This window comes from Vombatus ursinus, unplaced genomic scaffold, assembly GCF_900497805.2.
Source record: "Vombatus ursinus unplaced genomic scaffold, bare-nosed wombat genome assembly UNPS02014837.1, whole genome shotgun sequence".
NCBI classification, from domain to species: Eukaryota; Metazoa; Chordata; class Mammalia; order Diprotodontia; family Vombatidae; genus Vombatus; species Vombatus ursinus.
This window is the reverse complement of record NW_020954615.1, coordinates 241,217-262,950: the sequence shown is the minus strand read 5'-3', so window position 1 is coordinate 262,950 and position 21,734 is coordinate 241,217. Positions and strand designations below refer to the sequence as shown.

The 21,734-nt window shown below is 50.0% G+C and overlaps 1 protein-coding gene across 1 annotated transcript; it reads right to left on the bottom strand.

The window, feature by feature from the left end:
- Nucleotides 1-2,462: 2,462 nt before the first annotated feature.
- Nucleotides 2,463-21,032, bottom strand: LOC114026325 (shootin-1-like). Its single transcript, XM_027840001.1, has 16 exons — nucleotides 21,014-21,032; nucleotides 20,584-20,650; nucleotides 16,746-16,846; nucleotides 16,196-16,244; nucleotides 15,358-15,452; nucleotides 13,152-13,293; nucleotides 12,639-12,736; nucleotides 11,972-12,053; nucleotides 11,660-11,754; nucleotides 11,144-11,290; nucleotides 8,813-8,906; nucleotides 7,518-7,638; nucleotides 7,261-7,307; nucleotides 6,873-6,988; nucleotides 4,510-4,560; nucleotides 2,463-3,447 (listed from the first exon to the last, which is right to left on the bottom strand). Exons 2-16 carry the CDS (start codon nucleotides 20,630-20,632, stop codon nucleotides 2,977-2,979), a joined length of 1,758 nt encoding a protein of 585 aa, XP_027695802.1. The 5' UTR covers nucleotides 20,633-20,650; nucleotides 21,014-21,032; the 3' UTR covers nucleotides 2,463-2,976.
- Between the last annotated feature and the right edge of the window lie 702 nt (nucleotides 21,033-21,734).

Here is a 21,734-nt window from a genome sequence, read left to right as displayed (position 1 = left end):
TTAGTCCTGGACGCTACAATCTAACCTGAGATTGCTTCAGTCCTTTTCTGTGGTATCTCATTGTTGACTCCCAATGAGCTTGCAGTCCACTAATACCCTCAGATCCTTCTCCATGCCTCCCGTCCCCCACCTTGCACTGATGATGGGGACATTTGAACCCAAGGTGGAGAATTTAACCTTACTAAATGTCGTAAGATCCTAGTTTGAGAGCTGAAAGGGACCTCAAAGGCCATTCTCTCTAATGCCTTCCTTTTACAGATGAAGAAACTGAGACTCAGAGAGGTTAAGACATTCACTCTGGCTCATATCAACAGTAAATGTCAGAGATAAGACAGAGCCGTATGGTTACCACTCCTATTAACTGTTCCTTTTTCATCTCCTTGTTATGGCTGGAACAACACCCACTCCTCTTCCAAGTGTAAGGGGGCTTGCCCTGACTCTTCAGCAATCTCACATAGCCCAACACGGAGGCACCATGAGCACTTTGCGCTCCTACCACGTGGGTGGCTGTGTGTTTAAAACAGGCCACATTGGGGTAGTCTCTTTTTTCCTACAGCATCTAGAGGGGGAAGGTCACACACAGCTGGTGGGTGAACTGGAAAGGTTCCCTTCCCCTTCTCTCCTTTTTGCCCTGGCTCAAGAAATGTGCCTTGGGGTGGTGGTGGTGTTTGTTTCTGTGTTGTTCCTTTTGTCCTTGGTTTCAGGTGCCCGGTGATGCCCACTGGACCAGGCATTTGAGCCATGGAGATCTTGGAGTCAATATTCTAGGTGGGATATTTCAGCCAGCCAGCCTGGAGAAGCCAGGGTTCCTCATAATCCTATTCAAGTATGGTGGAAAGGCCACCAGACTGGGAATCAACAAACCTTGCCTCAGTGGCTAATTTTGTTGAATCTTAGAAAGGTTACTTTCTTTTCTGAACCTCAGTTTTCTCATATGTAAAATGGAGGCATTGGTCTCTGAGGGCCTTCTAAACATTCTATATTCTAAGTCCCCTTCCAGCTCAGACATTCTATGACCTATAGACTGCTCTGTCAGTCTATATACTAAGGTCCCTCTGACCTCAGATGTTCTATGGTGCAAAGCAGTGGTGTGCTGGTAAAAGTTGAGCAATCAGCTCTCTTGGAAAAAAGGAAAAGCATTCATGACACATTTAAAGTTTAATTTGATTATTAACATTTTCTCCATAACTTTCTTAAGTCTAGACGATCAACAAAAAATCAATCAAACCCTGATATGTGGCATCTGCAGAATTTCTGCAATGAAAATGTTCACACTGGAAATTTAACATCAGCTGGGACGAGCTGCCTCCAGCACAGCCCCGGTTCAGGACCTCTTCTTGTTTGAGGATTCTAGGCTCTGTAATTCAGCCTCCCAGTTCCTCCTCAGCTCTAACCTTCTGTCTCCTTCTCAGTCCCCCCTCTTCTGTCCCTTCCCTTTTCCATCTGTCCCAATCCCTCCCCACCATATCTCTGTTCTAGTCTCTTTTCCTCCCTATGCCTGCTACCTTCTTCATCCTCTTCACTTTGGACATAACCAGAGCTGAAGGGATTGGAGGCAAGGAATTGTTCTGTAGCAACAGGAAGGAATCAAGAGAGACCTCTAGATTTTGAAGAAGGTTCTTGTGCTTCAAGGTGGCAGAATGAGGTCATAGGAACATAGCTGAAGCGCTGGAAGCGGCCTCTGAGGTCATCTAGTCCAACTCTCCCATTTTACATATCAGGAAGCTGAGGTCCAGAGTGGTTAGTGACCTAAGGTCACACAAGGAGTGAGTGGCTAAGATATGAACCCAGGTCCTCAGACCCCAGGTGGAGCATGCTCGCCACTGCACTGCATCGCTCCTCAGTGGTCAACTAAGAGGTCTGACCTCTCCCATCTGGCTGTATTTCTGGGCATGAAGTGGCCTTCAGCAGCCAGGTTCTGTGTGGGAAGCAACAGGAGCTTGGTGGGATATGTGGCGAAATGGTAGGAATTACCCCCTTATCCCAATCCCTCTTTGAGGGCAGGGGCTCTTTCCCTTTTATCTTTATATCCCTAGCATTTAGCACAGTACCAAGCACATAGAAGGCACTTAACAAAGGCTTGTTGATTGACTGACTTCAGGGGTCTCCAAGCTGATAACTAGACCACCTCTTGTTATATATGTTAGGGCAGGGCTTCATTTTGTGCATGGTTTGGACAAGAAGGCTACTGACATCTCCTTCTAACACTCATATTCTGTAATTCCAGAGTTCTACGACAGCAGCAGTCAGTATTTACCAATGAGGATTGACAGTAATACTAACAATAACACGGCACCTTTAAGTTTTTGATATCTCACAGTCATTGTTTTCATTTCAAGAGACAGGTCAATGTCCTTGACCGTGGCGGAGCTCAACCCTGAGTGGAGGAGGGCAGGGGATTAGGACATTCAAAATCTGGATCTTTATTTTTTGGGAAGGAGAAAATGACTCAATCCAGCGTCTCAGTTTTTCAGCATCAGCTTTAATAGCAGGGCCTGGGTAGGACTCAGAATGAGGAAGAGAGGTTGAAGGTGGGTAGCATTTGTGTCCCTCTGGATCCTTTCTCCCAGGCCTTTGAGAGAAACATTCCCCTTCCCATTGCTCCTGAATCCAAAGGCTTAGCTCTGTTTGATGCTCTCTCTTTTCTGGGAAGTGGGTTGTCCAGGTTGGGGTGTGTTTGGGGTAGGGGGAACTTTGACTTCGGAGCTTCCTAGGGGAGGGGCAGCTGCAGCCTGAGCACAGTACTCTTAACCCGGCGGTCCATCCTGCTACAGACCAGTGCTGCTAACATTGAGGTACATGTCCTTTCCTCATCACTCTTAACCACCTCCCTCCTCCCTCAGCAAGTTGTCAGGGACTTCCTAATCCCCTGCTCCTCCTGCCATAGCCTCCCTGGGACACTCTGGTCAGGTGAGAAGGTTAGGGGAGGAAACATGGCTTTTTTTTTTTTTTTTTTTTTTTAGAAACATGCTTTTCTTACAGGGCTTCTGGCTGGCCCCAAAGGACAGATGCCCTTGACAGAGCTGGGTTCCTCAAGCTGACCTGGGCTTGGGGAATGGAGGCCTGATCTGCTTCGGCTGGCTCTGTTGGGCATTCTTTTGCCTCCCTATTGAAGCAACGGTGAGTCACACGAGGGCTTCTTAACTCAGGCGAAAGGATCGTTTGACCTACTCCAGGAAGGCCTCCTGTATTAGCCTCAGCCTTGCCTCCCTGAACAATTCTGTTCCCAGATCTCCAGTCCTCACATTGGCCCTGGATCTTGGAGCCTTGAGCCTCAGCCCTGTGGGCACCTTTGCCTCCGGGCTCTGTGCCATCCTGGGGCCCCGCTGAAGTGGAGTCAACCAGGTGGCGCCTTCTCTGCAGGATGGCCACTAGCTGGCCATCGGGAACCCTCCGGCTGCTCTTCTTTCTCCTGCTGCTCCTGCGCAGGGGCCTGCATTTGGAAGCCTGGGGATGGAGAGGCCCTTAAGAGATCCCTCCCTCACCCTCCATCCATGAGGGAAGGTGAGGGGAGCACGGGAAGGCAGCAGCTACTGGAGTCTTCAGACCCCAGCTGGAACCAGGAGGTGCAGGCAGCAATGAGCCCATCTCCTATGTCCTTAGCCATTGTATAAGTGAGCCCTTCAGAGAAATAGGGAATCTCAGAAGGTCAAGGACCGCAGAGGACATCTGGGGGATCCACACCAACACGTCTCCCATAGATGGTCATACAGCCTCTGCTTGAAGACCTCTAATGATGGTGAACTCACTACTTCCTCTCGTGGATAGCTCTAATCTTTGCAATTCTTTGTGTAAAGCTAAAATCCACCTCTCTGCACTCTCTAGTCATTGCTCTAGTTATGTCCTCAGATGCCAAGTAAAATAACATAATCCTTCTTTCACATCCTTGAAGGTAGCTATTGCATCCCCCCATTCCTCTGTACCCCAAGTCTTCTCCAGGCTAAACATTCCCATTTCCTTCAGAGTGTCTTCCCACAATATGGTCTTTCGTTCCCTTATCACCCTGGTCACTGTTCTCTGGTCCAGCTTGTCAAGGCCCTGCTCCAAAGGTGATGTCTAGAGCCAGACCCAACACTCCTAAGACTCCTGAGTTCATGGGGCAGTGAGTTGAACTAGGATGGGGCTGGTAGCAGAGGAAAAGGAGGTTGGGGGAGACAGCCTCCATGGCCCAGTTTGAACTGCCCAGCAAGGCCAGCCTTGCCTAGAAGCCATATGACTGGGAAGAAATTCCCCCAATTACCCACTGTCCCATCACTGTGTCTGAAGTCCCACCATTAGCACTTCACTCCTCCATCCCCTTTGGGTTCTGCAGGGCCCTCCCCAAGGTTCAGTTTGCTCTTTAGTCCCTTACAATGTGGTTCTAGTGAGTTTTTTTGCTCTTGACAAGAGTCTGGCTAGTACTGGACGTTCATTCACTGCCTCAGTTTCCCAGTGGCTCGTGCCAAGCAGTGGCGGATCTCCCCTCCCCCTCCCTGCTTCCCTCCTTGCTCCCAGTTTGATGGCTCTCACCAGTATGGTCTGCAGCTCAGTTATCGCAGCACTCCTACGCTTGCTTCGGTCCTGGGAATAAAAAGACTGTACAGAATCTGCATAGCACACAGCCCTCTATGACAAGCTCTATTAGACAGCTCTCCCTTGTGTGTCCCTGCATTTTCCATGACTACGCTCTCTCTATGGAGGAGATGCCATCCTCCCAGCTACCCAGGACCTCCATTTCACATTCATCTTGGGCTCATCTCTTTCACTCACCCCAACTTCCATGGGGTCCCATTGATTTCTCATTCTTAACATCTCTGGAAATTCTTTCCTTGGTGCAGGCCCTCATCAACTCGCGCCTAGACCATTACCCCCCTCCTGAGTGGTCTCCCTGCTTCCGTGCTTTCCCTTCCCCCATCTGCCCTCCTCGTAGCTGGCCAAGTCATCTTGAGGTGCTCAAGAAGGCCCCCCTGCCTTGGGGCAGCTAGGTGGCACAGTGGATAGAGCACCGGCCCTGAAGTCAGGAGGACCTGAGCTCAAATCTGGTCTCAGACCAAACACTTGACACTTAATAACTGTGTGACCTTGGGCAAGTCACTTAACCCCAACTGTCAAAAAAAAAAAAAGAAGAAGAAGAAGGCACCCCTGCCCAAAAATTTTGGTCTCTAGGATAAAACACAAGTTTCTCAGTCTGGCATTCAGAACCCTCCACCATCTTGTTTCCATCTGTCTTTTCAGCTCCCCATCAAACCCTACCAGGCCTGGAAAGGTCATGTCAATCAACCACCTTATGGCTCCATTCACCATCCCTGGGACTTCAAAGTCCAAAGCCCCCTTTCTGGCTGCCAGAATGTAGGCTCTTTGAGGGCAAGGCCTGTCTTTTTGTGTCTGTATTCCCCATGACTAGCACAATGCCTGGGATATAGGAAGTGTTTTTTCATCCATCCATTCATCCATTTTATCTTTATGTCAGTTATTTCAAACCCCTCTCCCCCAGTTAAACCCTCCCTTGAGACTAAAGAAACAAACAGGCAGAAGCATCCCTATGCAGTCTCTGTATCTGTACCTGAACAGCCCTGCACCTCTTTGCCTTTATAGGGCAGATAGAGTTCCTTATCGCTTCTCTTTTCTGACTTTGGAATCGCTCAGAATCGGGAGACCTTATTCCGCACCACTCCCCCTTCTTCCCTCACTCTATGGTCCACACAAACTAGTGGCTTCCTGAGCCTGACATTTTATCTCCCACCTCCCTGCATTTGCACACACCGGCCTCCCTGCCTGGAGGGCCCTCTCTCCCCATCTCCTCTCAGAATCCTCATCTTCCCACAAGGCTGAGCCTCCCAGAAGCCTTTCCAGATTCCCCCAGTGGGTGGCGCTCTGTCTGTCTTCAAGTTACCTTGTGTGCCCCTCTCAATGCACCTGTTTCTTTCTTAATAGAATGTAGGCTTCTTGAGGAGAGGAACTGTCTTGGTTTTGTTTTCCTGTCCCCAGCACCTTGCATGGTGCCTGACACATAGTGTACTTAATAAATGCTTGCCCAATTTTCTAGTAAATTGAATAACCATTCAAAAAAAAAATCCCCAAAGCACCTACTATGAGTAGTGGTAGGAAGAGACAAAGAAGAATGAAAAACATTTCCTGCCCTCTTAGCACTTCCATTCTAGTGTTAGAGTTACATAATAGCCTCAGTGGGTCCAGTTCAAGTCTCATTTCCTCCAGGACACTGTCCTGATCCTTCCAGCCCACACTGGTCCCTTCCATGTAGGATGGTGGTTTGAAGACAGATTAGATAATAATAAAAAGCTACCATTTACATAGCACCTACTATATGCCGGGCACTGGGCTAAGCACTTCATAATAGCTACCATTTTTATAGAGCACCTACTATGTGCCAGGCACTGGGCTAAGCACTTTATACTAGCTACCATTTACATAGCACCCACTATGTGCCAGGCACTATGTGCTAAGAACTTTTCAAATATGATCTCCTTTGAGTCTCACAACAATTCTGTGAGGTAGGTGCTGTTAGTATCCCCATTTTGCAGATGCAGAAACTGAGGCAAACAGGGGTTAAGAGCCTTGCCCAGGGTCACACATCTAGTAAGTGTCTGAGGTTGGATTTGAACTTAAGTCTTCCTGACCCCAGGCCCAGTACTCTGTCCTCTGTGCCACCCCACTGCCTCCTAGGTAGTGTCAGGTCTGACCTCTTCATTTTACTGATGAGTAAACTGAGGCCCAGAGAGGCTGCGACTTGCCCAGTGCCTGAGCTGAGCAAGCTCAATCCCATGTTTCCATAATATGGAGTTACTGCCTTTAAGTCCCCCACTGCTAAAGCTGGGCCCATCTCCCTTGAGGGGCGAGGGATGGAGAAGGCCAGGTTTCTCAGGGAGTGGTACCTCACTGGTGTCCTTCTCTTTGGTGGCCGGTCTCAGCACAACTCCTTGACGAATCCTGTCCATCATTTCCTGCATTGCCTTTGCCTTCTTGTCCTCCAGGGAGGGGGCTGCCGGGGCTAGGGGGCAGTGAACATTGGGGAGGGGGCAGAGATCCATGGGAAGAGATCCCACCTCCTATTCTACCTGGTCCTTCTTTCCCCTTCCCATTTTCTCCCCAACATCCTCCTTGTCCTTCACTTTAATAAATAGTATTTTATTTTTTCCAATGACATAAAGACCATTTTCACATTCGTTTCTGTGTCCCCCATTGCTGACCCCCGGCTTTCCTCTCCCACCCAGCCCCCCAAGCTGAGCTCCCAAAGTTCCTTTTCCCATACACCTTACTGACCTGGTTGTGGATTCAGACCTCGCCTCAGCCGGATGACCTGAAGAGGGCTAGGGATGGAGAGGAGGGGGGATCTTAGGAGCCACAGCCACATCTCCTCCTCCCTTCCACCCACACTTGACGTTCCCTTCTCTGTCTCCCATTCCCACCTGCCCAAGTCTCCCCTCTCTCCCTTCAACCTCAGGACCTGCTCCTCTCATCACCTTCCAGGTCATTTCAGGGAAGCAGGGTGGGCTGAATGAGGAGGAGGGGGTACTTACTCTGCTGCAGGAGCAGAGGGTGGAGGCAGTGGGGGTGGCGGTGGAGGGGGAGCTGGAGGCAGAGCCTCTGGTTCCTGGCTTGGGGTTTCAGCCTTCTTCAGCCTCTCTTCCAAGGCACAGACTGCGGATGGAGGTGGGGAAAAGCAGAAAGATGAGCACTAAGTCTCTGGGGACATCACCTGTAGTTGCAACCACTCCCAGAGACCCCAGCGGAGTTTCTTTGGCCAGCACGGCGCTGTGCACGGATCCCTGGATTTGGGGTCTAAGTTTAAATCCTGACCCTGCCTCTGTGTGACCATGAACAAGTCACTTGACCTCTTCCAGCATCAGTTTCCTTTTCTGTACAATGAGGAAGTTAAATAACATCTCTTCCATCCCTAAGTCTATGATCCAATGACTGGTGATCTCTTTAACTCAAAATCAAAAGTTTCTTTGATTTTTGAGGTAGTAAACAGGATAAATTAATCCACTGATAGTAAGTAAATAATTGTTGAGGTCTTTAACATGCTTCTCTCAGAGTTAGACAAATATAACAGAAATGAGAAATGGAAACAAGAAAAAAGGATCTGAATATAATATAAAAAGAATAGATACAATTTAGTGTTGAGGAAGACCTTAGGGATCATTTAGTACAATGCACTCATTTTTTAGATGAGGAAACTGGCCCAGAGAGTGATTTTTCCTCAAGCTTAGTAACAGTAATGATAGCTATTATTTATGTAATGCCTACTACATGCCAGGCGCTGCATTAAGGGTTTTATAAATATTGTCTTGTTTGATCCTCATAACAACCCTGGGTTGTAAGTGCAATTATTATCCTCATTTTTTACAGATGAGGAAACTGAGGCAAATAGAGGTTAAGTGACTTGCCTACAGTCACAGAACTAGTAAAGTGTATGAGGCCAAATTTGTCCTGCGCTCTGTCCACTGTGCCACCTCACTGTCTCATTGTAGAGCTAGGATTAGAACTCAAGTCCTCTGAGTCTAAATGCGGTTCTCTCCTCACTAGGTTACAGTTTTCTTTTTAAGTCTTGGGAGCCTAGGCTCAGAGAGAGAGGTCTTTACAGCTCTAGGCTACTTCCTCCGGGCAGCCTTCCTTGATGACTCATTTTTCAATTTACCATCACACTTAGCAGCACTCCTTGTTTCCCGCTCCCTGCCTTCTTGTAATGAGCTCCTATATCTCTGTCTCTCCTGTCAGACTGGGGCTATGGATGTGTGTATGTGTTGATCAGCAGTGAGAACAGGGGTTTTCAGGAGGAGGAAGTCACAGCGGTCATCCAAGGAGAACGTACCCAAGGCCTCCAGCTGGGAGTTCTTCTCTTCTACCTCCTTCAGTTGCATCTTGAGGTATCCCACTTCCTCCTGGGATGCTTCCCAGGATACTACCTGGTGGTTAGCAGGACAAAAATAAGAAATTTTTTCTTTGCTAGACTTGTTTCGTACTCTGTTCTGTGTTTCCTTAGACTGCAGGGAGTCAGGGAAAGGGGTGCAATGGCTTCTGCCCCTGGAGAGCCGTGCTGGGGAGACCGGAATCAAGTGTACATGGTGTTTATAGAACACGAGCAAGCCGGGAGAGGATTGGACTTGAATTATAGGCTTGTAGAATCTTAAAGACCACCTCCTCCACCCTCTCCATTTTATACTTGAGGAAACTGAGGCCCACAGACACTAAATGACTTGACCAAGGTCACACAGGGACAGCTAGGTGGCTCAGTGGATAGAGTGCTGAGCCTGGAGTCAGAAAGACATGAATTCAAATCCGGCCTCAGATACTTCATGACCCTGGGCAAGTCACTTCACCTTGTTTGCCTCAATTTCCTCATCTATAAAATGAGCTACAGAAGGAAATGGCAAACCACTCTAGTATCTCTGCCAAGAAAACCCCAAATGGGTTCACGGAGAGTCTGACATGACGTTCAGGTAGTGAGTGGCAAAGTTGGGACTTGCACCCAGCTTGACTTTCTACTGTTCCCCAAGTCCTAGCCACTGCTGACAGCTGCCTCTTTCTGCAATGCAATCACAGCTCTGAAGCAAACAAGCCAACACACCCCTGAGAGCCTAGAGCACCATCTGGACTGAGAATCCATGGTTGCTGGAAGGGAGAGATGCACAGGGTGCAGTGGAGGAAGCAGGGTGATGCCGTGGCCGTCTGGGGGAGGATGGCCCTCTCTATCCAGCCTCATCACTTCTCCCTTCTCCACAGAGTTCTGCGTTCCTCCAAAATGGCTTACTGCAGCCAGTCAACCAACAAGCATTTATTAGGCGCCTGCTATATACCAGACACTGAGATAAACACTGGGGATACAAAGAAAAAGCAAAACCATCCCTGCCCTCAAAGAGCTTATGTTCTTATGAAGAAGGAGGAGACATGTAAATAATAAGCACATACAAGATATTCACAAAGTGCATAGGCAGGAGGTAAACTCAGAGGGGAAGACTAGCATTTCCCCCACAGGACATTCTATCTCTCACCTCCATGCCTTTGCATAGGCTGTTCCCTCTGCCTGGAATGCCGGTCACCTTCACCTCTGCCTCTTAACTCCCTCAGGGCATAGCTCAGCGCCACCTTTGACACGAGGAATCATCTCCTGATCCCCCTCCCACTAATCCTCCCCATGGAAAGGCTTAGTGTGTATTTCATATTTACTTCTCTGTGTACCAATGCATGAAAATGAGATGAGATTTGTAAAGTGCCACATAAACGCTGGCTGTTGTGATCACTCCTGGAGGTTCTTCTGCCTTAATACCGCCCTAGTTCATGGGCAAGTCACTTAACCTGCTTGCCTCGGTTTCCTCATCTGTAAAATGGGGATCATAACAGCACCGACCTCCCAGAACTTTTATGAGGATTAAATGACACTTACTAGTGGTGTGACCCTGGGCAAGTCATTTCACCTCTGGCTGCCTCACTTTCCTCATCTGTAAAATGGGGATCATAACAGCACCTCGCTCCCAGGGTGGTTGTGAGCAGTGCATGAAGTAATAATCGTCAAGTGCTTAGCACAGCACTGGGCACACGGGAAGGGCACACACAAAAACGCTAATTATTGTTGTTATTATTATCTGTGTATACGTTGTTTCTCCAGCAGAATGTGAACTGCTTGAGGGCAGGGGCTCTTTAAGCACTTTTATCTTTGTGCCTCTAGTAGTCAGCCTGGCACTGAGTATACAGTAGGTGCTTAGTACATGCTTGCTGAATTGAATTGAAGGCTCATAGGACCGTAGACTTAGCTGGCTGGAAGGGATCGAGTCCCACACCTTCATTTTACAAGTGAGGAAACTGAGGCACAGAGGGTCATACAGTTCTCAGGGTCATACAGTTAGGAAGTGTCTGAGGTGGGATTTGAACCCAGGTCTTTCTGCCTGTGAGTCCTGCACTCTATCCACTGGTCTACAGTACCTCCCAGATCCAGTCCCCCATGCCCCTGAATCTACGAGCCGTCTTGGGTTACTGGCCATGGGCTCTGTCTCTGCTTGGTCCAACCTCCTCTATCTCTGAACTTCTCTCCTGTCCCCGCCACTTTCATGCCCCGATCACGCTGTATCAATCGGACCTGGCCCCAGACTGCTGGGACCCTGGACATCCTGAAGCACCCCCTCCAGCCCAGCCCTCCCCATCTCACCTGCTTCCTGTGCTGACCCTTTGCCTCCTCCAGGGCTCTGCTCAGCGCGGCCACCTCCTCCAGGGCTGCGGACAGCTGGGTGCCGGGGGCGTGGTTCTGCAGGAGGATGGAGCTCTGTCGGTGGGCCTCCTTCTTCTCTACCAGCATCTGGAATGGGGCGGGATGGGGAGGAAAGGGAGACTGTGAATGGTACCCATAGGGCTGGTCCCTCGGAGCCAGGTCATGGGGACAACAGTCTAAGGCTGATGAGTTCAGAGGATCATTCACGGCTCGTCCGGTCTGAGCCCCATCCAATTCTCAAACTCTGGCTTGGGATCTGGATCTATGAGCACGTGTCATCTCCCTGGTAGAATGGAAGCCCCTCAAGGGCAGGGGCCATTTTCTTTCTACCTATATCTCCAAGACCTTGCCGGGTGGCACATAGTAGGTGCTTTATAAATCCTTGGTTTCTGGATGCTAAAATCCACTCACAGGGGCTCTTAGGCACAGTCACACATACCAGCCGCAGGATGGTACCTTATGGGCGAAGATCTCAGCTTGCTGGCGCAGTTCTTGTTCTAGGTGAAGTTGTTGCCAGGCTTCTCCGAACTCCTGCAGCACGAGGTGGGACACTGGGAGGAAGGGGAGGAGGAGGGGCATGAGGGAGGACAGCACTGGGAAAGGACCATCTGGCAAAGTCTGGGGAAAGGAGGGGAGGCTGGAAATGAGGAATGTTGGCTCTCCCCCATATTGTGATCCTAACAACTGACCCACTCCAAGGCTAGGGTAGGAAATGCTGACTCGGCATAGATGGGCACATACCCCCTCACCCCAACGCTCTTCACTCACCCCGCTTCAATTTTTCCAGGGCTCTTTGAGACTGCCCCACGGACGTCTGCAGGGAGCTCCGCTCCAGCCGCTCCTTCTGAATCTGTGGGGACAAGGTTGGGGACAGGAACCCCTGAGATCTGGACAGGCACAGAATCATAGTCGTATACACAGCTAGCCAGCCAGCCAGCCAGCCAGCCAGCCATGGCCCGACACGTAAAGGGATGAGAACAGAAAGAAAGACACACGCAGATGGGTGAAGGAGACACAGACACACCAGTGTGGAGGGTGCCAAAGACCCGGACAGACGGACAAACAGACAGACAGACACGTGTGTGTGCGCGCGCACACACACACACACACACACACACACACACACACACACGGACTCAGAGCTGGACGGTAACAAGCCAGCAGAGGGACGGACCCAGGCGAACACACACAGGCGTGAGGAGAGACGCAGATACAGAACAGGGAGGAAAACAGAAGCTTCCTCCAGGGCTGCCTAGAGTCCCGACTCTGGGAGGGGGCCATATGGAAAGGGAAAGAAGAAGTGGGGGGAGTAGAGAGAGGAAAAACGGGGGGGCACCGAACAGGGAGAAGAGGGGCCGCAGCAGAGAGGCAAGCAGGAAAGGCGGGGAGGAACCCAGAGAGAGGAAAAGGGCTGGGCCGGGCCCCAGCACCCTACCTGCTCTTCCTGCTCCTTCAGCTGCTGCCTGAGCTCTTGCACCTGAAGGGCTAGTTCCTTCTTCTCTTGAAGGAGTTCAGCCACCCGAGCCCCAAGATCTCGAGAGGAACAGAGGCAGCTCATCTCGGGGGAGGCCCTCGGACTTCGAGGGGGGCTGGGGATCTTGGTAGCCATTCCTTGGCCTGGGGGAGACTGGACAGCTCTCTAGTACCTGCTTGGGCTCCCCTGGGACCCTGGGATCCCCGGCCCGGGCTGCTTTTGTCTCACTGGGGACGGGTTAGTCCTGCCTGGGGCTCCTCGGACCCCGGGAGAAGAAGAGAGAGGCCAGGTCAGCCTAACTTCTCTAAGCTTACCTCCTGTTTATGAGTGAGGGAATTACAGCGGGGGATGTGGGGGGGATTGGAGGCCGGGATCCGGGCCCTCCGCTCACTGGCTGAGCCCCGCTTTTCCCTCTGAGCTTGAGCTGGGCCAGCCTTGGCCCTGGTTGCCCGGATTGGCCCAGTCTTTTCTCACCTCTGATGTGTCGCTGTTCTGGACTGAGGCTGAGCTCTAAGGGGGGACCCTGCTCCCGGGGTGTGATGTGCAGAGGCTCAGGGCCCAGGCCGGGGAGGAGGGCAACACTTAGGCGCTTCAGCTCCTCATTCTCCTGGCTCACCTGGAGTGAGGATAGAACAAGGGTGCAGAGAGAGGTGTGTGCTCATTGATTGGGGAGACACATCCCCTCCCCCCAGGGGCCCCTTGGTGTGTGGGGGGGAGGCAGCCCCTGTCTGCCCTCGGGGAGTCCCTGGTCTGATTGGGAAGATCTTTCCCTCAAGGAGCCCCTCTGGGCTTGGGGGAGACAGGCTTTGGGGTTCCGGCAAGGTCAAAGGCCTCAGCTAGCTTCTTTTCCGAGGAGGCCCCAGGGCAGAGAGGCTTGGGTCAGTAAACCTCAGCTGCCTTAGCTGGGACAGGACTTTCACTTTTCCATCAGCCTCAGTTTCCTCATCTATCAGATACAGATTTAAGTCCCAATCCTATTTCACCTGGGCAATGGATGGGTCATAGGGGGCTGGTGGAGCTAAGGAAGTCTCCCCCCCAGACCAAATGGGGGTGGGCCTGTCAAACACGATAATCATTCCCCCTAATTCAGAGTTTTGAAGTTTTCTCAGCAATTTTAACAATTTTTTTCCCTCACTGGATTCTCACCAAATACTGTGAGGTAGATAGTACAAGTATTGTTACCCCATTTTAGAGATAGGGAAACTGAGTCTGAGAAAGGTGAGGTGACTTCTCCAAAGTCATACAGCCAGTAGGTGGCCTGGCAAGATTGGAACCCTGGTCTTCTAAACAGGTGGTGGTGTTAGATTAAAAATACAAATGAAGTCAGGTAGAGAGAGAGGCTGTTCTGCTATGACTTTGGACTTCGATGGTTTCAAACCTCCCTCAGATAGATACTTGCTAGTTGTGTGACCCTGGGCAACATTTAGCTTCCTTCAGCCTCAGTTTATTCATCTGTACAACGGAGATAAAAGTAGCTCCTTCTTCCCAGCATTGTTGTGAAGATCAAACGACACTATCAGCCAATAAGCACTTATGATAACTTTATTATATATTTTTTTTCTTGCTTTTTGATTAGGCAGTCGAGGTTAAATGACTCGCCCAAGGTCACACAGCTAGTAAGCATCAAGTGTCTGAAGCTGGATTTGAACTCAGGTCCTCCTGACTCCAAGGATGGAGCTCTATCCACTGTGCCATCTAGCTGCCCCAATAAGCACTTATTAAGCACCTACTGTGTGCCAGGCACTGTGCTAAGTGCTGGGGATACAAAGAGAGGCAAAGACAGTCCCTACCCTCAAGGGGCTCACACTCTGATAAGGAGACAACATGCAGACAACTAGGCGTGTACAAGAAAAATTAAAAAAATACATACACACACACATATATGTGCGTATGCATATGTGCATATATACTTTTATTATCTGTCTATTCTCTCTTCTCTCTCTAGTCTTCCATCATCTCCCTATCTAGCCTCTCATCTCCTTCTCTCACCATCTCTTTTTTTATTCTATCATCTCCTTCCCTCCCTCCTTCTCTCTCTCTCTCTGTCTGTCTCTGTCTCTGTCCCTGTCTCTGTCTCTGTGTCTGTGTCTCTCTCATAAATGGAAGCAGAGTCTGTGTGTCTGTCACCTGAGGACCAGCCCAGTAAGGGAGGAGAGGTCACCTCTGGGAGGTTGGCTGCCAATTTATTATTTTTCTTAACCATGCAAACTCATGAAACCCCCTGAGAAGGACTAGAGGAGCTGAGGTCTGTGGTGGTGGAGGGAAGGGCCACACAGCTGTGTTAATAACAGGCTATACTACATAGTGCTTTAAGGTTTGCTGAGCTTTTTACAGATGAATCTCACTTGATTCTCACAACAGCCTTGGGAGGCATTTGCCTCCATTTTACAGATGAGGAACCTGAGGCTGAGACAGATGGCTTGCCCAGGGTCATTCAGGCAGGAAGTGTCTTGAGGTGGGATTTGAACCCAGGTTCTCTGACGCCAAGCCCGGCACCCTCACCACTACCTGTACCTGATGAGATCACCGGGACTTGAAGTAAATGATGGTGGGAGGAAGGAAGATGGTGGGACCTTGAATGAATCTTTCCTGAAATAAGTGACCACATGTGGCGGGGAGGCTGGGGAGGTGGAGGGGGCAGAGGCTGTTCTGTGGGGGCGGCGGGAGGAGCCTTACTCACCTGAGCAGCATATACCTCTGCCTGCTCCCTGCAGGACCTCTCCACCTGGCATTCTGCCTCCAGGACAGACAGCTCAGTCAGCAGGGCCTGTGAGGCTGGGGAAGGGACAGTGACCGAGTGCTCTAGCCTCTGCTTGGTATCCTCTCACCCTGTGCTAGAACAAGGCCCTCCCAGCCCGGCCTCTCTGGGTTTCCCTCCAAGGGGTAGAATTCCATTGCCCGGCCCTCCACCACCCAGCCTCCTTCTCAGCTTAGGTTTGTGATCCTGGCTTGGGGCTCTGCTCTTGGCAGCCCTGGCCTCCCCTGATCATGACCCGGGCCTCACTTTTTGTACCCTCCCAGCACCATCTTGCCTTCGGCCCCGGCCTCGGCCTCGGCGTCCAGAGGTCTGATTTTGCGCCCAGGCTCTACTCCCTAAGTTTCAGTCCACGCCTGAAGATGGATTGAGATGGAGGGGATGGCCAGGACAGCTGGTCATGGTGCCCCTGACAAGGGGACATGTTTTGTCGCCTTTCTGGCAGCCAGGGTGGATCCTCTCCAAAATGCAGTCATCTTTCGACGGGCTTTGGAGCTGTGCCCCTAGCAGTGGGGATGGGCTGCCTGCAGCCATCCCCGCTCTCAGGAGAACCCTCTCTGACAATGGCACCTATCTGTGAAATGCTTGGTGGACCAGAAGGACCACAACAGGCCTCGTTAGCTCTAATGACTTAGCTAATCTAGTTGGCAGGATAACACCTTGCTGTCCTGATCACTTTCCTCCTGCATGCTGGTGGTCTTTGTCTGCCTTCCTGGGAGGGCAGAGGGCAGGGGGAGGGGGAGGTGGTTAGGGATGGACTCACCTTGCTCTAATTCCATCAGTTGCTTCTGGCCCTGCTCCCAAGATCCTTGCTGAAATGGGACAAAGGGAGAAACCTAGCATTGGCACAGCCCACCCTGGGCACCTGGGCCTCTTTGGTCAGCCTCCTAGAGGGGGCCATAGTCCCTGCCCTCAAGAGGTTCATGGTCCCTTCAGATGACCCCCATCTCACATGGTCTCCAATCCCCTCACCAGCTTGGTGTCAAAAGAACTGCCTCCAGGTTGGGTGACCTTGGACAAGTCACTCTCTCCGGGCCTCAGTTTCCCCAACCATGAAATGAAGGGGCTAGACTAGATCACCCCTAAGTTCCCTTTCAGCTTGAAATCTATGATCTTTTGGCCACTTGGGTCATTTCCCCTAAAAGTCACACTCTCCATTCTGAAGGTGTGGACAGGGCTTTCAGGCCTGGTGTTTCAGATCATTGAGGCCTCTGTCTCCACAGGATAAGCCTGTGGGTTCTGGGCCAGTTGGCTGGGGGAGCGATGGGTGGGATTGTGGGGTCAGGGAAAGAGTTTAGCAGGTGTCTCTGCACCTCCTCCAGCTCTTCCTCCTCATCTTGGGATGTGCTGGTTTCCTCCGAGAGGGAAGACGCATAGCTGCTTTTTCTGATGTCCCCAATGTCTTCAAGGATAGCTGGAAGACACAGATGCATGGGCCCTAACTCAGGACCTCCCCCATGGCAAGCCTCAGCCTGGGGCCTGTCCCCGGGGCCTCTCTTCTCTACCTGTACCTATCACACCCACCCCACCTGACACGAGCTTTCAGAGAGCCTCTGCCTTGGGGGCTCTCGCCCTCACCCACTGACATCCCTCCGGTCCCTTCTCTGCCGCAGAACTGCGCTCAAAGGCTTTGCTTCAGTGAAGACTTCCTTGAAACGTTTCTTCTTGCTCTAGTCACTTGTGGCTCTCTGTTCATAAAGCACTGGGGTGTAGAGTGGGGCATACTGAAGAGCTCAACAGATTTGGAGGCCAGTCCCAGCTCTGGCCTTACTAAATGTGTGCCATTTCTACCCCTTTAAACTGTAGCTTCTTCATCTGTGAAATGGGCATAAAATGTGACCTTTATCTATAGGTCAACTTTAAAGGGCTACATAAATGTAAGTCACTATTATACTACAATTTAGACACAGGATTGGGTGGGATAGAGTCTGATGGAGAAGACACAGGCCCTGCCCTCCATCAATCAGTCAAGATTTTATAAGGTACCTATTGTGTGCCAGGCACTGTGCTAAGCACTGGGGATACAAAAAGAGGCAAAAGGCAGTCCCTGCCCTTGAGGAGCTCACAATCTAACAGGGGGAGACAAATAAATATGTACAAACAAGCTATATACGGGATAAATAGGAAATAATTGATAGAGAGAAGGCCCTAGCATTAAAAGGGCTTGGAAAAAACTTCCTGAAAAGATGGGTTTTTAGTTGAGACTTAAAGGAAGCCAGGGAGGTCAGAAGAAGATGAGGACTGAGGGAATTCCAGGCATGGAGGACAGCCAGAGAAAATGCCTAGAGCTGAGAGATGGAGGGTCTTGTCTGTGCAGCAGCCAGGAGGCCCGTCACTGGATCAAGGAGTGCTTACTGGGGAATAATAGGAAGACTGGAAAGGTAGGAGGGGGCTAGGATATGAAGGGCTTTGAATGCTAAAAAGCGGATTTTCTATTTTTTCCTGAAGGCACTGGCGTTTATTGAGCAGGAGGTGGGACATGATCAGACCTGCTTTTTAGGAAAATCACTTTAGTGGCTGAATGGAAGATGTACTCGAGTGGGGAGAGACTGGAGGCAGGCAGAGCCCCCAGAAGCTGTTGTAATCATCAAGGTGATTAGATGCTGAGGGCCTGCACCAGAGTGGAGGCAGTGTTAGAGGAGAGAAGGAGGGGGTTATTCAAGGGATGGTGCAAAGGTGAAATTGCCAGACCTTGGCATAGATTGGATATGGCAGGTGAGAGAGAGGAAGTTTAGGGTGAGCCCTTGGCTTTGAGTGACTGGAAGGATGGTAGTGGTGCTCCTGACAGTAATGGGGAAATTAGGAGGGTGGGGGGGGATTTAGGGTGAGAGAGAATGAGTTGGATTTTGGACACGTTGAGTTTAAGATGTCTACAAGATATCCGGTTCAAGATGTCTGAAACACAGATGGAAATGTGAGATTAGAGGTTAGCAGAGAGGTTAGGGCAGGAGAGGGAGATTTGAGAATTGTCAGCAGAGAGGATAATTCAATCCATGGGAGCTGATGAGATACAAAGTAAAGGAGAATAGAGGGAGAAGAGAAGAGGGCCCAGGCCAGAACCCTGCCAGGACACTTATGGTAAGAGGGCGTATCTGGATGAAGAGGGAGCGAAGGAAACATAAAAGGAATGGTCAGACAGGTAGGAGAAGATCCAGGAGGGAGGGGTGTCCTGAAAACCTAGAGGGTGATCAATGGTGTCAAAGGCTACTGGGAGGTCAAGGAGAATGAGGATTTAAAAAAGGCCATTGGATTTGGTGACTAAGATCTTTAGTAACTTGGGAGTTTTAGTGGCATGATGAGGCTGGAAGCTGCATTGGCTGGAAGCTGGATTGGATGGAAATGGATGCCCTTACTGAAGATGGTTCTCTCAAGGAGTTTAGTTACAAAGGGCAGAAGAGATAAAGGATGATAGTCTGAGGGTATGGAAGGATCACATGAAGGTTTTTCAGGATGGGGGAGACATGGACACATTTATAGGAAACAGGGCAATGAGTAAGTAGACATGGAGGGATGGAAAATAAGTAATAGAGTGGAATGACAGAGGGGGCACTCTGTTGGCTGAGATGGGATAGGATGGATCACTAGTGCAGGTGGGTCTTGGTAAGGAATAGGGCCATTTCTTCACATGAGATAAAGGTGAAGGAGGAGATAGTGGCAGAAGGCATATGAGTGATAGGAGATAGTCAAGGAGTCTCTGGTCTAATGACAGAGACCCAAGCCCTGTCTGATGCAGATGTTGAGGGGAAAGACAAGCAAACACAGAAAGAAGAACAGAACTAGCAGCAACTGTACAAATTTATGGCCACCAAGGTTGGGGTACATTGGGAGGAAGCCTCTCCAATGTGAGTATGACCTTCCTGAGGGCAGGACCCCATTATTTCCTCTTTTTTCTCCTATGATACCAAATCCTGCTTGATTCCAGCAGGAACATAGTAGGTCCACAGTAAATACCCATTGGCTTAAACGGACGTAACCGTATCTAATCAGAGAAGTCTTAACTGAGAAGGCGAGTTTTAGGACAAAAAGGAGGGATTGTTTTGGGGGGGTAGAGTGGGAGGGAGAGGGACAGGCTCAGGTTTGCCTTTGTTAGAGAGGAAATCTTTCCAGCTGCCTCCATACAAGAATACATCCATTGACCAAGGCTCTTTCATTTGGCATCTAGCCCCAGGGCTCTTCCTCCTCCTTGGTCAATCTTCTACCATCCTAGCTGGGAATGTTCTTTGTGATCCCTCCCTTCTTTCCTCCCCAATCACAACCAGACAGTAGATTGTAGAGTAACTCAAAGCCCAGCTGGAATGGCTTCTCCCAAGGCTGGGGCAGGAGGGCCTTGATATCTTGGTCTCTGTGTGAAAGGGGGTAACTCACAGCAGATGCTGCAAACAGTCTAAGACCCTGGGGGGAAAGGGGGTTGGGAAGGAAAGAGGAAGTGTTCTGCTATGATCTCTTTGATTAGATGCAGTTATTTGTTTAAGTCAATGGGTGTTTCCTGAGGATGGAGTCAATATAGACGGATATAGAGGGGTGGACAGACAGAGGCCAGCGTAACAAGGGACATTCTTTTTTTTGGTCTGGGCATGGGAATTTATTGGTGTAGGGAACTACTTTGTCAGGAAACTCCGTCTACCAATGCAGATCAGTGACTGCTTTGCAAGTTCAATCTCTAGAAGTTTGCCTCAAGCCCCGACCAAGGGGCTGAATAACTTATGTAGCCTGTATGTGGCAGAAACAGGACTTGAGTCCCTTGTCTTCCTGACTCCAAGGCTAGCTCTCTGACCACAGGAATGAGTGCAAGTCACAGGATCCAGTAAGGCTGTGTTAGAGACTGTGTGTTTGAGTCTCTGTGTGTCAATGGGTTGATCCACGATGTGTCCTCTCAGTCTAAATATTTGTGTGTCTGTCTCTGGTGTGCTAGCCTTTGATGCTGTCTCATTCCGTGTTTATATCGTTGAGTCTTTCTCTGCTGTGCATGTTTCTCTTTGTACAACTGTGTGTATGTGTATGTCTGTGTGTGTTTCTGTCTTTGTATCTATTTCTTTTTGATGAAAGCTGAAAAGCTGAAATCTTTCCCTGTACCCCTTCTACCTCCTGTAGGGGCTCTTCATCTACTGTCTGTGCCTGCTGACTTGGTGGGAAGGGGGGGCAGTCTCTTACCTGCCAGGACTCCAAGACCCTCCTCCTGCTCCTCATTACAGCCTTCCATGCTTTGGAGCTCTGCAGCCTGAAGAAAACAGAAGTGATCTCTGAGTTGGTTCTTTCCCTAGTTCTGTCCCCGCCCCCTTTCCTGCTTGCCACCCCATGGTAGGGCTGCTAGCCAAGAATTTGTTTGGCATTCCTCCCATTGGAGCTCTGGTTATCCACATACCCCGTCCTAGAACTGATTTTCCCACCCCTGATCTGTATCTAGGGGAGGAATTGATAAAGGTCTTGTGGCTTGGGGTCTCTGTGTGTGTACGTGGTTGTGTGTTGGGGGTGGAAGGAGGAACAAAAAGTCAGTGAGCAGGGTTGAACCCTGTCCTACTTCTACCCCACTAGTCTCAACTTTCTTCTTCAAATCTACCCTGGACAGATTAATCATTCCTACTGTCTATAGGACAAAGTCCATGATGCCGTCTCTCCACCACCCCTAAAGATGACTGGTTCTGGAGAACTGAGATGAATCCTGGCTCTACCACTTGGTACCCATGTGACCTTGGGCTCCTCACTGCCTTTCTTCACCTGTAAAATGAAGGGGGTGGATGATATGGTCTCTGAGCTCCCTTCGAGCATTAAATCTCTGACATTTTCAGTCAGTCTTTCCAGCTGTGAAAGGAGAAGGCTGGATCAGAGGGTCTGGACATCCCCTTCTATCTCTAATCCTTATGGACTTATGGTCCCTTAGTTCTCACTTTTCTCTTTATACAAACTCTCTGTTTCCACTAGGCATATGTTATCACTGTCTCTCAGACACCCTTAATTTGTTCATGCCTTCTCCCACTTTCTCTTATCTTCTCTGCCCCTCCAAATCCTACCCTAACCTTAACCCACACACTTAAAGGTCCAACTCAGCTCCACCCTCCTCCAGATAGATTGCCCTAGTGTTTCCCAACTCATTTCTCTTTTCCAAGCAATCCTACCACTCAGAGTCTGAACACAAGATGATTATCTTCTGTTTCACCGATAAGACTCTTGTTACCCCAATGAAACTGGAAGCTGTCAGAGGGTGGAACTCTGCCTTTTCTAGTTTCTCCCACAGTTATCCCAGCCAGGCCTGGTTACACTTACTTTGATTTGAATTGAACCATTGAACTAGACCAGGTGATTCA

Excerpts from the sequence above, each read along its gene's own strand:
- LOC114026325 (XM_027840001.1), bottom strand. The coding sequence starts at position 20,632 with ATGGAAGGCTGTAATGAGGAGCAGGAGGAGGGTCTTGGAGTCCTGGCA. Across the intron at positions 12,054-12,638 it reads TGAAGGAGCAGGAAGAGCAG|ATTCAGAAGGAGCGGCTGGA; the intron begins GTAGGGTGCTGG and ends TTGTCCCCACAG. Across the intron at positions 4,561-6,872 it reads AAGAGAAGGACACCAGTGAG|GACCGAAGCAAGCGTAGGAG; the intron begins GTACCACTCCCT and ends TTTTATTCCCAG.